Source organism: Zingiber officinale, chromosome 10B (assembly GCF_018446385.1).
Source record: "Zingiber officinale cultivar Zhangliang chromosome 10B, Zo_v1.1, whole genome shotgun sequence".
In the NCBI taxonomy this organism is placed as follows: Eukaryota; Viridiplantae; Streptophyta; class Magnoliopsida; order Zingiberales; family Zingiberaceae; genus Zingiber; species Zingiber officinale.
Window position 1 is genome coordinate 17,802,679 of NC_056005.1, and position 15,133 is coordinate 17,817,811.

General features: G+C 38.0%; 1 protein-coding gene across 4 annotated transcripts; it reads left to right on the forward strand.

The window, feature by feature from the left end:
- The first annotated feature begins 3,655 nt into the window (after positions 1 to 3,655).
- LOC122028658 (phosphatidylinositol/phosphatidylcholine transfer protein SFH9-like) lies at positions 3,656 to 14,204 on the forward strand. 4 transcript variants are annotated; one of them, XM_042587500.1, is made up of 13 exons: positions 3,656 to 3,966; positions 8,456 to 8,570; positions 9,259 to 9,525; positions 9,614 to 9,691; positions 9,781 to 9,882; positions 9,950 to 9,999; positions 10,102 to 10,201; positions 10,290 to 10,364; positions 10,458 to 10,568; positions 12,448 to 12,526; positions 13,381 to 13,772; positions 13,836 to 13,921; positions 14,013 to 14,204. In XM_042587500.1, exons 1-13 carry the CDS (start codon positions 3,749 to 3,751, stop codon positions 14,074 to 14,076), a joined length of 1,737 nt encoding a protein of 578 aa, XP_042443434.1. In that variant the 5' UTR covers positions 3,656 to 3,748; the 3' UTR covers positions 14,077 to 14,204. The 4 variants fall into 4 exon arrangements, with proteins under 4 accessions (XP_042443434.1, XP_042443435.1, XP_042443437.1 ...); XM_042587501.1 differs by having other exon boundaries at positions 8,456 to 8,555; XM_042587503.1 differs by having other exon boundaries at positions 3,749 to 3,966; positions 8,466 to 8,570.
- The last annotated feature ends 929 nt before the right edge of the window (positions 14,205 to 15,133 follow it).

Here is a 15,133-nt window from a genome sequence, read left to right on the forward strand (position 1 = left end):
AAGTGGAGCTCTCCTCATGGTACTTGGCCAAGTTATCCCACAACTCCTTGGCATTGTTGTATTTACCTATCTTACACAAAACATTAGTAGGTAATGAAAATTCAATTGTTTTAGTTACCTCATTGTTGATCGTGGATTGGTGGACTTGTTCCTTCGTCCACTTGTTCTTCTCTAGAGGCTCTCCTTCTTTATCCATTGGAGGAGTAAACCCTTCTTGTACACAAAACCAGTTCCACATATTAGTCCTAAGAAAATACATCATCCTTACCTTCCAATATGTGAAGTTGTCGTTGTAGAAGGGTGGAATGGTGATGTCTTCTCCAAATTGATCCATCTCTAGCTTGTGCTCCCACGGGTGTGAATCCGATGAAGAGCGACCTTGCTCTGATACCACTTGTTGGAATCGTTCGTACTCGGCTAGAGAGGGGGGTGTGAATAGCCGACCCCAATCTTTCTCGTTTCTTCCTACGATTAGGTTAGTGCAGCGGAAATACAACGTAGACAGAAAACAAGAGAAGAAAGACAAACCATATAACGAGGTTCGGAGATGAACTCCTACTCCTCGGCGTGTCCGTAAGGTGGACGAAGCCTACCAATCCGTCGGTGGATGAGTCCCCGGAAACCCGGCTAATAGATACTCCTTGTGGGTGGAGAAACCTCGCCACAATAACTCGCAACAGCAAGATAGAATACAAGGAATACAAGAAGTAAATACAATGAATGTAACAATACAAGCTTGCCTTCTTGTCATCGACTGAAGTCCTGGAAGCAACAACTTCACGGACGAATGCAACAGCAAGCCAGAAAAAAAGCTGTGAGCTCAACAAAGCTCAGTCGAAGCTGAAACTTCAGCAGCAGAACAGAAGTTCTAAGGAGGAAAAATGAAAGAGTGAATTTGCACAGAAGATAGCCTCGGCTCCTTATACTTGCGAAGAAGAAACAGCTAAGAAACTAGCCGTTGCGTCACAACGGCTAGAACCCTGATCGGTCTGTGGACCGATCAGGCAACATCCTGATCGGTCTGCAGACCGATCAGGGAAGAAGCCTTCGCTTCTGTTCCGTCCCTGATCGGTCCATGGACCGATCAGGAAACATCCTGATCGGTCCATCTGATCTCCTTCTGATCGGTCTCCAGACCGATCAGATAACCATCAGTAGCATACTGATCGGTCACTGATCGGTCACCAGACCGATCAGATGACCCATGTATCATTGGATCGGTCTGCAGCCCGATCCAAACTTCTCAGCCCTAAACCTAAGGCTTCCACACCAACATCCGGTCAACCTTGACCTGTTGGTACATCATGCCTAGCATCCGGTCACTCCCTTGACCTGCTAGCACTCCTTGCTAAGTGTCCGGTCAATCCCTTTGACCCACTTAGACTTTTCCACACCAGATGTCCGATCATCCCTGATCCATCTGGATTTTCCTCTTCGTGCCAAGTATCCGATCACTCCCTTGACCTACTTGGACTTTCCAACACCAGAAGTCCGATCATCCCTGATCCATCTGGATTTTCTCTTGCCTGGGTTCACTCACCAGGTCTTTCACCTAGCTTCACTCACTAGGGTTTTCACACTGCCTAACATCCCAGTTAGGACTTTCCCACTGCCTGGCTTCACTCACCAGGACTTTTTCCGTGCCAAGCTCCCTGCTTGGACTTCTCCAGTGCCAAGTCTCCATACTTGGACTTTTCGCGTGTCAAGCTCCCTGCTTGGACTTTTCCAGTGCCAAGTCTCCATACTTGGACTTTTCAGGTCAACCAGGTCAACCTTGACCTAGGGTTGCACCAATAATCTCCCAACCATCTATTCTTGTCTCACATCAAGAATAGAACTCTCTCACGAGTGTCAAACATCAACATGCAACTCAACTAGGTCAACCTTGACCTAAGGTTGCACCAACAATCTTCCTAAGTCAAACATCAAAATACAACTCGAGTCAGATCAACTCGAGTCAGGTCAACCAGGTCAACCTTAACCTAAGGTTGCACCAACAATAACTTCAAAGTTCCAATCTGTTATTATGCCTAAGCAATTATTATAACTTCAAAGTCCAATCTGTTCCACTCTGAAATAAGCTCTGAAACACGTAGTTAAGTATATTAGATGAAAAAGAAAGCTAAAAGTGCTCACATCGACAGATGAACCAACAGTGTGCGTGCATGCTGGGGAATTAAAATGAACAAATTCAACATTAAATGAACAAATTCAACATTAAAATGAACTAAAATTGTAACTATGTTCTATTTTCTGCAAGAATTTCCAATTTGTTCAAGTTATAATAATCTATCTTTTGGTTTTGCGTTAAGATTGGTGATTTGCCTTTTGGTTTGGGGAAATTGTAAATCTGGAACTCAAACTATTAAATAAGGAGGAATTAAAGGAAATCTCAAAGTTGTTCACACCAACAGTTGAACTCATGCAGAAACGACGGCAGAGCTTGGGCCGTCGTCGGTCGCAGGCAGGGTTGGTCGTCGTCGCCGTCGGATCGCGGTGGGTCTCTGCGTGAGTCGGGGACGCTGGAGGCCGTCGGGGAGGGGGTTAGGGCTCTGAAATTTGTGGGCGAGTTGGACGATGGCGTTGACAAACAGCGGAGGTGGAAGATGGAGAGAGGTTAGGGCTTGGGCGAGGTGGAAGATGGCGCCGACGGACAGCGGAGGTGGAAGATGGCGAGAGGTTAGTGATTGGGCGAGGTGGAAGATGGCGCCGACGGATCACGGAGGTGGAAGATGGCGAGAGGTTAGGGCTTCGCGTTTGGGCATGTTTTTGCATGAGTTGTGTTTCCACGTACACGCGCAATGCACGTGATAACCTTTTAAATGGAGTTTTATGGTCCAAGATGGTCCAGGGGAAACTGGTCCAGAGGATCCGAACTGGTGCCAATTAACTCTTACGGGTTGGCACAGTTATAAAAATTAATTAGGTCTAAGTAATATTGAATCTGATGGATGGTCAATTCAATCATAAAATTTTTTCATCGACCATCATAATAATAGAGAAGTGCACATAGATGTCTATCTATTCTTAGTCTACTACCCATTAAAAGAAAAATCTTTAATAATACACTTGTTCCTTAATTTATTACTCGAGGGGTTAATATAGTGAAAATTATATATATGGACGATTGCTCTAATAGTATCTGTGTTTGGATAATCGGATGGATTCAGATAAAATTGAAGTAAAAAATATTATAAAAATATATTAATTTAGACCCGACCCAAATTTAAAATCCTAAATTTGAACCCATCTGAATAATTCATCCAACTTGAAATATTTTTTTTATATATTTTTGATAATTGTTCATTTTTTAAATATTTTATTATTATTATATTAACATTATTATTTATATTTATAAAATATTTTAATTTTAAAAATAAAATATAATTTAATTCTAAAAGATTCAGAAAATTTCAATTCGAACCTAATCCAAATCTAAACCAATAAAAAAAATTCCCAATTTGAAAACTTTCAACCCGACTCGGATCGAATTGACGGTCAGATCCATTTTTACAGCCCCACTTCTAGCGTGATCACCAATCACCACTGGTTTTTTTTCTCTCTCACGTGCGGTCACGCCATTGGTACCTACGCTGCAATTCAATTCGAACTAGAATAGAATATTAAACATTCGCCACCTCCACCGTCACCGCTTCCTTCCCACCTCCTCGAATCTTATTTCTATTTGGGGGAACGCTCGAGAAGAAAGCGAAGGATCAGGGAACCGGGAGCGAAGGGAGATCCAGAGATGGTCCGCGCAATGTTCTCTTTCTCGTCGAGGGGCAGCACCCCTGATGGTGTGAGGAGGAGGGGAGGAGGGAAAAGGCCCGAGCTGCCAGCCACCATCACAGAGGAGGAGGAGGAGGAAGATGAAGATTATTCGGAATGTATGGAGGCCTTCCGGACTGCCTTGATCGAACAGAATCTGCTTCCGCCTCGCCACGACGATTACCCCACCTTGATGCGGTCAGTTTCGATTGCTCTAGCTCCTCCCACCATTCAAATCATATTTCTTGAACGAATCTATCGTTGGAATTCACTTCGATGATTTTTTTTTTTGGATTTTATTCAAATTTTCAATGCAAGTATCAGGTCTGACCATTGATATATGTTGTGAACGGATGATAGAACAATTAGGTGCTTGAATGCGATAAGTTTGCTGCAATTGGAGATATTTGAGGTGCGAGTGATGTCGGTGAGAATAACATTTGCGTTGAATTATTGCAAATGCATTGGAGGATTTTGCAGCCTCTTAATTCAGCCACTCAAGGTGGTGTTAGAATATTGTTAGGATTTCAAGTGTTCTGAGATCACTTGTTGGAGATGGAGATAGGTCTAATATCCCTTGCCAAAATCCACCTTCCCAAAACATCCTCTAATCCAATTCAGTATCTCCAGAACATAAAATCATCTCCAACAGAACGTTCTTCTCCCGTGGTAATTTAGCGTGAAGACACAAAAAGGAACAAGGACAATTTAATGTGGTTTGTCGTAATCCGACTCCATGGAGATAATTCAAACCTATATAATATTAGACATAAAACCAGATAAATTGTTTTCCATACCTTTTATAAAAACCCTTTCAATCCAGTTAATGCTCCATCATAGATGGAGAAAATATGAAAAAAATTCATTTTTAGCCCGTGTAGATTCTAAACGCTCTCCTTGAAAGGGAAATCCTCCTCTCAACAAGTAATATGGTATTCCACAACCTCTATACACACCCCATGCTCTCTAGCTTTTGAAATGCTCCACATGTAAGAAAACCAACAATCCATCAAAATTTCAATTGTTACTTGTGTTATGTTATGTTAACAATCATATAGAATAATCCTAAAACATAATTTATTGATGAACTAGCCCTAAATTGAGCCAGTTAAGTTTGTGTGACACACTTGGAAGCGTTAAGCCACGAGTTAGGTCATTAAACCAACAACTCAACAACCTATAGAATTATTGGTGAAATGATGCTCTATCTAGTGCTCCAAGGTGATGCTCCAGAATAGTCATATTCCTCTTGGATTACTCTATCACTATATATACTAAAGTCATGATCCATGTCCTAACTTTACCTCACCCAACCCCATATGTATTGATCTACTTGTCATAAAGGAAATCTCTTGAACCACTTCATCCATAGATAATTAGAAAATCTGTTCTTTTGTTCGTTTATTGTGTTGAGGTGCATTGAGTCTTTGTACTCATTACCTACCTCATACATCCTATGTACAACTTTCCTACCATGATTTTTGTGTCACAAGATACCCTAATTAGTTTATAATTTCCTAATTGTATTTATCTAAATCTAATATATTTATTAAAATTAGATCCTTCCTTATCTTTAGAATAAAGTCCACCTGCTTAAATGTTGCCCTACCACATAAACTCTTCTTGATTCTTCCATTGCTCTTGACCTCCACCTTTGAGTCATCTCCCAAATTTATAGTCTAACCAAGTATACACAACAAGCTAAATCTAAATGTCAAACAGTAAAATGTGTGTTTTCTTCCACTGGGGTGCAAGAACAATAACATATTGTTCATTGATTATTTGTATATTGCCTTGATTCTCATTTTCATCTGTCCTTTAGTAATATGCCTTGCACCTATAACATTAGATATTCTCAAAAACTTGGATCTAAGTTTACATTGTTGAGATCCGTACCTATGTGATTGCCCCTTCTTGTCCCCACTTTGTGTAACTAGTGAACTCCTACTTGAATATGAAATAATAAATCTCCTTCTTAAGCAACATATGCAATTATATTATTAGTCACATCTTTGAAAGTCATCTTGATTCTCTTGCCAATTAGGAGAATCTTCGTAAAAGGGTTCAAATAAATCAAATTGTGAAGTAGTAAAAGTTTGTACCAAGTTGATACTTGAGATCTTTTCTCTAACCTTGATCAACTCATACATAGGACCTTAAAATATGTTTAGATGCTTTATCATGTTTTTGTTTTTACCATATGGTGCATATAACCTCCTAAGATGGATCTTGTTAGTGGCATTATTAGCCATGTAACACTCCCCTAACATTTGCATGATACTTTGTGTTATAGCGTGATTGATCATCATATAAACCACACTATTTGCAATACACAAGTCCTATTGTATCAATAGATCTCTCATTCTTAATTGTCATAAAGAGAAACTAGATCTCCTATCACACCTCTAAAACCCCTATAATGTTTATTAAAGTCCTTGTCATCTTTATAAATAATTTATGTTTTGATATGGTGGAACTTTGCTGCTAAGGTGAAATATTGAAATGGATGACTGTGAGATGAAGGTTGGATGATGTGGAGACTTTTGAGGTGGAAATCACTAAGATGAAGAAGTAGACTTCTAACCTGAGCACACAAGGAAGAGCGTATGAGGGAATCCTTATGATGCTTAAGTTACACAAGAGTGAATTGTAAAAGAAATAAAAAAATGATAGAGAGTTGTTTAAGAATGCAAACCTCTTTTCCTGTGGATATACCTATGAGTATTTATAGATAAAGGTAGGTGAGAAGCCATTCTTGGGAATGGCCTATGGGTTTGACCTATAATAACAAAACCCATGGCACAGCGGGCCAGACTGTCAAAAATCCATCATATGTGGGGCGAGGTGGGGTGGGTTGGGAAATCCCCAACCCAACCCAAGGCGGATCGCGGATTAGGTGGACCAACCGACGAGCCTGCCAAAAAAATATATATATAGAAAAGATTGAAAATTTAAGTTTGGGTTGGAAATTAGGCGGGTCAAGCTCACGAGCCATTAAGTTTTCCACTTTAATTTTGAATTTGGGAAAAAAAATTCTCAATCTGCAAGTTAAGCCGAGCCCTCCATAGGCCGGCCTGCCCGCTTGGGCCCGTGAGCCCGCCTGAATCCATCTTAAAATAGGTTGATAACATTTCAACCCAACCTGCTTAAATTGTTTGGCGGGATGGCCCAACCCGATGGACCCAACCCAAATTGACGAGTCCAACAGATGACATGGGAAACCATACTCGGATAAGGCTAATATTTGTGGGGAGCCATGTTTGGGAATGCAAAGATAGGCAATATGGAGATACATACTTGAGGATGGATTAGAGAGTAGCATTGAGAGTTTAGGAGAACTCAGAGAAGAGAATTCGATTGGGGAGAGCTTGAGCATTAGAGAGGGGAGCTTGCTGAGTAATCGGAGAAGAGCTCAAGAAGCTTTGAGTAGTTGAAGGATAACTTAGGGAACTTCTGCACATTTGGAGGGGAGAGTTCAGGGAGCTCTGAGTAATACCCATTTGTCTTTATGAGATGCCGACATGTTGACCTGGTCGAAGGTCGACTCTTGAACCAGAGGTCCTTGGCCAATTGGCTAAGGTGGAAATAAAGCCACATGTGCCTGGTTGGCTAATTGGAATATGGTACACATCATGGGATATCATGTTTGATTGCTCGACATAGAATGAAATGCTAGATGTAATACTCTAAGATCTAACAACTTTGTTGGGATCACATTCCTCTAATACCACCTGTTCACCACTTGCTACAACTTATTGTCTCAGATCATGTAGATATTATCTTGTGCTTTAAAAATGTAGAATTACCTCCACCACATGTCCATGTTGTGGGATCTTCATCTCTTAAGGTTGAATAACACAATCACAGTAAAAGGAACAAAATCAATTTAATATGGTTCGAAGTAAGCTCACAACATTTGAAGCCAAATTCGGTCCAAGTGTGATTGTGTTCTTGGTTATTATCATAAACTCTTTTTAGTCTATGAAAACCATTTGTTGTCGTTGTCTCTCCACATTTGCTCATTTTCTCTCAATATTAAGTCTTAGATGTTGGAATCCTGATTTATTTATTTCATTTGGCAACATCTCACAAGTTATGATTTCATCCTCAACAACAACAACAACAACCAAGCCTTATCCCACTAGGGCTATTATCATTTCTTCCTCACAAACTTCAAAATCCACAATTCATTAAATTTGAAGGGAAGTAAAAGGAAGAAGATCGCCATAAACCTCAACCAATCATCAATGCAAGGTTGTTGTGCTAGTTTTGGCATTTTCATTTTCATTTTCATTGTTATCATGTCTCAGTTCATTTTATCTTTTTCTTCTGTGAGATCTTGTTTAATTTACATAATAAGCTGGATATAGATACCATTTATATTATAGCTTGAGGAGGACTGTGTGACATAATATAATTTTTCATTCCTCTCAATAGTTGGTTAATCCTACTTGGACAAGTTCACACTCAGGCCTTAAAGCATCTAGACCAATTGATCATGACTTAATTACATGTGGTTTTTCATTCGAATCTATTAACCACCTACTCATCAACTCTTATTGCTTCTCAAGGATTGAACACACTTAAGGATGCCAGAATGATCTATCAAATGCATCTAATTTTAGTGTAAGATTATGATTTATCATGCTACACATTTTCTTTTGAACCTTTGACTTATCATTTCCAGATTTCTAAAGGCACGAGGGTTCAATATTGAAAAAGCTACTCATATGTGGTCTGAGATGCTCCAGTGGAGGATCAACTTTGGTGCTGATACTATCATTCATGTGAGATTAGCTAATGTACATTTTCCTTTCCTACTTTCTTGTAGCAAAAGTAATGAGCACAGTCAAGAGCTTCCACTAATGATTTACAGCTTGGCATGGTTTTGAACTTTTTTTTCCCTTAAGGCTCTAAAGTTCTCTAGGCTTTTGACTGGAAGTCCCACATTGGGCTTTAGATATTATCAGTGAAGTAATGTGCCAAGCTACATGGTATAAATTCTGGATTTAACCTATAAACGTGCTATGTAGAATTTTGAGTTTTAGACTTATTACAAAGTCTTGCATACCTATATCAATGTTATGAGTACTTGTGGTTCAAATGCTAAACCACTCATGGGGAAATCTGAATGAAATAGAACAAACCTTGCCCTTAATTAAAATGTGTTCCACTTGTTATTTGATTGATAATTCTGTCTTAAAAATGACATTTGACAACCACAAAGCACATTAAAATAAATTCATAGTTGGAAATAATTCCAACAGAAACTTGGTTTGGAATATAAATCTCATAAACCTCGTATATACTTGTTTTTTTTATCTTTCACTACGAGATGTCACCACACTGCATTGGATATGAGAACGACAAGGTTAAAAACTCACATATACATTGTTTGATATTTGAAGAGTGATAATTTGAGTTTAGAGTTTACCAATGTTTCAAAAGGTTATTATGCCTTCCATTTTCTAACAGATTAAGTTTACTTAGGATTTTGTATTTGATGAACTCGACGAAGTCCTCCATTATTATCCACACGGTTTCCATGGTGTTGATAAAGATGGAAGACCCCTATATATAGAAAGACTTGGGAAAGTTGAATCCAACAGACTTCTGGCCGTCACAACTGTTGAAAGATTTCTTAAGTACCATGTTCAGTGCATAGAGAAGATGCTTACTGAGAAGTTCCCAGCCTGTTCTGTTGCAACCCAAAGACACATTGATATGATGATAACAATTTTAGATGTACAAGGAGTGGTATGTGGTTCTTTTTTTTACTTTAATATTTGAATTTGAGCTCACACTATTCATGTCAGTGCAGTTTGCTGACAAATTTATTATGTAGAACTGGATTAGTGTTGGCAAATTAGCTCGTGATGTTGTTGTTCAGATCCAGAAAATCGACACTGACAATTACCCTGAGGTGATACCTGTCAGTCCTTATACATAAGTAATTATTATGTCACAGTTTGGCATAACCAAATCAACGTGTTTCTTCCTATATTTTGGCAGATATTATACAAGTTGTTTGTTATAAATGCCGGTAGTGGTTTCAGATTACTTTGGAATACTATAAAGGGCATAATTGATCCACGAACAGCAGCCAAGATTGTGGTAGTCTGTTGATGTATAAAACCTATAATCTTATGCACCAAGTTTACACTTTCATCTAATTTTGCAGGTGTTAGGAGAACGATATCAAAATACGTTACTTGAATGCATTGAGATGAGGTTTACATATTCAGTTTTTTGTGAATTTAGTCATGCGTACAAAAGGCCCTGTGGTTTGATGATCTCAACTATTGCTATCTACTTCCTTGTTATTGATGACAGTGAACTACCTGAGTTTCTTGGTGGATCTTGCACTTGTTCTGATAAGGGTGGATGTCTTCGATCCAATAGAGGACCATGGAGTGAGCCTGAGATTATAAATGTCAGCATAGAAATTTTTCTATTTGTCTTTAAGTTAGAAGAATAAATTTCTTATGCTCAGTCTTCAATGTTGCTTTATTTTATTCCAGTTAGTTCAGGAAGCCAAACAGATGAGTCCAAGTAGCAGAGGTAATGTATTGTATGGTGAGAAATTGAATCAGCAGGTTAGGAACTATGTTATCTTAGGCGGGGTATAAATTCCATTCTTATAGGCAGATCAGCTATGTTAATTTTGAAGGATGTAATCATAATTGCAGGTGAGAATGTTTAAAAAGTCCAACATGAATGAGAAGTCATATAAAGAATCAGTCTCTCATACTGGATCCGTTCTACAATTTGCTACCCAGTCAACTCCGGTTCATGAAAATGTTAGTCATCTTTAACCAGCTCTCTGCATTCTATGATTGCATTGATTGTTTATGTCTGAAATTCTAACTTCTGCATGCGATTGTTTAGCTAACATAAACATGTGTACTACAAGTAACAAAGGCAAAGTTAATGCTGCACTAAACATTTGTGTACTTGAGCATCATTCTTGCACAAAGGATTTTTTTTTTCATGTGGTAACAGTTTGATGGACGTTTATGTGCTTGTTCCTGACCGTTTCACTTTTTGAATCATACTCTATGATAGACGCCCAAGCTTAAAAGAAGTTCAATGTTTATAATCCAGGTGTTTCTAACTAGAAAGTTACCAATAGTTTATGCTTTTCCATCTTTCTGCTCCTTCAAAGAATTTGGTTGAACTTAAATCTAGCGTCCTTTGTTTAATCATTTCTTTCCATTATCTCTAACAATAGTAAGATGCTTAAGGAGAAGACTACAATTAACAAGTAACTAGGCTCTTAGCTTCAGGATCTAATCCGTGTGTGGCTGTGTGTGACATGACATGACAGCCCAGTATTACCACCATTGTAGTAAAGTGGTATCAGCAAGAGTGCAATTAGTATCATGAACATCATCTGATTGTTAGAATAGAAGGTTGAAATTGTCAAATACTCAAATATAAATATGTAGGGATCTAACTACGAATTTATTCTCCATGGTTGTTTAGTAGAGTTACAATAAAGTATTATATATATATATATAATACTAGAAAACCATAGTTTCTAGGTTGAGTGTAGAGGTCAAACATAGGACAATGAAACAATTTTATAATACTTAAATTGCCGTTTATTTTGTCTCAATTTTAGTAAATATATAAAGATCTATTCTCACTTCATTAAGATTATTTCCTAGCTTTAAATAATCAACAAAGCTCACTAAAATGTGTGTGAAGGTTTCTCTAGTGCTATTCGAAGGTGTCAGGCATCAATTCTAGTAATAATTAATTCCCGGGCAGAAAGTTAGTTGTGTCTTAATGATCTTGATAATGAAACTAAGTTAACACGGATGCTTATTTGTTGGTAGTTGCTATCTACAAGGATCACCTGTCCATTAACTATTATTCAAAAATTCACTTTAGAAAACTTTCTTGGATATATTTTTTTTTTATCTTTGCACTGGGAGGAGTGTTTTGGCTTTTATCCTGCTAGGGAGAATAAAGGGATCCGCAGAATCGAGAGAGTAAATGCTGCTGCAAGTCTATAACAATATAAAGACCTCAATGAAACCATTGTATTTGGAAGAGTAGCCTTGTATTTTGAAACACCATGCACAAACCTAAAGAGATTCACATTTTCTGAAACCTCTAGTTGTCAGATTATCTATGAATTTTATATTCCAACAGAACTACTGACTTGGAGACGACAATATATGATGCGATAGTAGAGCCATTTGTTCACGGTCATCTGTGAATTGAATCCCTTTGACCCTTTGCTGCTACAAAATAATCAACTCAATTCCAACTCTAGAAGCATCAATAACATTTGGTGCCTCTCAAGAGAGTTTTTTTCCCCTTCTAATGTCAATCTCAATGTTCGTTCCTCTGGATTTCCTACTCCTTTCCTGAGTTTCTCCAACCAGTATCCAGCTTTTAAAATTCTTTATTCTTTTCTTTTTTATTTTTTTAAAACTCTTTATTGCTGGTACTTGATGTAGAAGCTATCTTGCATTAATGCCTGATGCCAAAATTTAAACAAATATTTAATATCAGTGAGATGGCAGTAAAATAAGTCATGTCATGTGACTACAGAGTGATGCATTAAATAAGGAATTATTAGTTTATGGGTCTTATTTTCTCGATGTGCACATGATTATTAATGCTAAAGTTCTACAAATTATTATTTCACTCTGTCATTGTCGCCAGGGCATAGAAAACGAGATACGTGAAGACGTTCCTTCCAACAACTCAGATGGTGAAACAATAATGTGTGATAAATTTGAAGGTACATCATTTTTCACTCTGATGAACATTGTTTTCATCCCGATGTTTGTAGGTTTAATTCTTTGAAGTTTCATTGATATTTGTCAAATGCTTTTTATGTTGCATACTGGTCACAGATTAGTGTATGCTTTGCAAGTGTCTTTCACCTCGTGCTTGGTGACTATTGAAAGCTAATCACGCTATCAGTTTTGGTTCTTGGTAACTATGCACTTATACATTGGCTACTCATGGATATGGTCAAATCTAGGGCTAGTGTTTTGACTAGGTAGTGCTTGAACCCTCTACAACAACAATAAGAATATGCTCTGAGTCACATCTATCCAAAGTCAACTACATGCATTTTATCTCTATGTGGCAATATGCGGCTACATCAAGGGTGCATAAAAAACTACATAGAATAACAATAAACTGCAGATGATGCACAAATAATCATTTGAAGAATTATTATAGTGGATATTTTTTTTTAAAAAAAGAAAAGTTGTTCATTGAATATCAATAAACTACCGGAGTGTACATATGATTTACCCTTACTAAATAATTGAAATTCTGCATATGATAGTGAATTACACATGGGCTCTTTAATTGATAATCTACTAGCTATAAGTATTATTTGTTGATATAAATATTTAATATAAAATTTAAATTGTTAAAATATTTTTGATAATTGTTAGTTTGCTAAACCGAAATCGTATCTATATATATTTTCCTAGCATATCTACCCATATTTCAAGTCTCTTTGCTAGAGATGTGAGCTTTACAGCTACGCAATTTTAAGTTTGTTTCTGGCATTGCATCTTATTTCTCTTGATAAAAAATTTTCTGTGGCAATATGTATAACCAATGAACTTTTTGCAGATTGCTTGATAAACGATTCCAACCCAAAGTCTTCATTATCAAAATTCCTTGCGCTAGCGATGGGAGCTGTTGGCAATTTCGTTATGAAATTGCTTGCCATTTTCTTTTTGTTCTTTGGGTTGAAAAATGGACGTTTCGGCAATAGAAATGTCCAGTCATCGGGTCATCATGGGATAGAGCCAACAAATGAGAATTCCATGAACAACTTGATTTATCACGATGCCGCAGAAGAAGACCCTATCCTACCGTGCATGGAGAAATTCCAGAAGCTTGATCAATTAATTGACTTAGACATGGAACCTATGGGGATTTCTGAAGAAAATGGTGGCGTTTTTGTAGATTCACCAAATAGCTTGGAATCTCTAAAGCTTGAGTTACTGGAAGAAAACAATGTGAGTGCTTTTTAGTTGTTATTTGAGAAGTACATCTTGGCAGACTATTATGGATTTTTGCAGGTTACACAAGAGACCTCAGAAAAGCATATTCAAGTTTCAGATGCAAGAATCACAGGAGACATCAACAGACGTTCCAGTAGAAGAAGGTTCCTTTTTGCTGTGATAATGTCCTAAAATGAGCATTAGGCTGACACTTTTCCTTTCTGATGATCTCGCTTTGCTGATTTATATATGCAGAGCAAGTCTTTCTAAATTGAGGAGCACAATTAGTTCTTGGAGGATGACTTACAGATGTTCTTGAACAAATAGACGAATGAATATTGAAGAGGATGAGACCATTGTAATACGTGCTCTTACACCTGTAATGTAAACTGATCCAATGCTTTAAATATACATCTTGGCCAACGACACTGAAGTGTCATTTTATCAGGGGAAAATGGGTCTCAAGTTCTCCATTTTCATTTGATAAATGGTTATTCAATATATTTTATGATAATTTTTAAAAAAATATTTTTCGTATTATAAGAATTAAGTTAAGTTGATAATTTTTTTCATTGAAAAGATAAGTTTGAAACAGTAAACAAGAAAAATTATTGATTATAAACATCTGCCTACTCATACACCATTGGATATTGCTACTAAAATTTTCTCCCTTTTACAAATATAGGTAAAAGGAAAGTTAATGCATTATCTATCTTTTGTTCTTATCGTGTTGAAGAGACTGACAAATTATTTCTTTAAGAGTATAATCTATGTATGATATACCATCTTTAAATCCTTGATATGAATTAAGGAATTCAAAATAAAAAGGATTATGAAAATATAAGTCGCATCAGCATTACCGATTAAAAGTCGATCGATGATAACCAGGGCAAATCTTCCCTCACTAACTTCTCTTTGTTTTTCACTCTCCTGCACATCCAAGACTCACTCTAGTGGCTAGTGCAATGCTCTGCTCTCTTGTTGCCTTCAACTCACGCCACGGAAATCTCTAAGCCAATTAATTAAACAATTACGAGCCGCAAATGCCTTCGCCATCATCTCAAATCCAATCAATTAAATTAATCCACCGCTCGAGAACACTATAAATAGCATCCGAGGCCAGAAACCAAAACATCGTCGAAACACAGAGGCCGAGCGGCGGCAGAAGCAGCGCACCCAGAAATGATGGCCGCCGGAGCAAACTCGCTGCTCCGCTGCATCTTCGAGGGCTGCATCCAGGCCAGGTGCTCCGACATCGACCAGCGCCCCTACCACCGTAACTGCAAGTGCGCGCTGCACCGCCGCCGATTCGCCAACCCCGGCCCGCGCCCCAACATTTCCTACCCGACTCGACGACCACGCCGCCTCCGCCACGG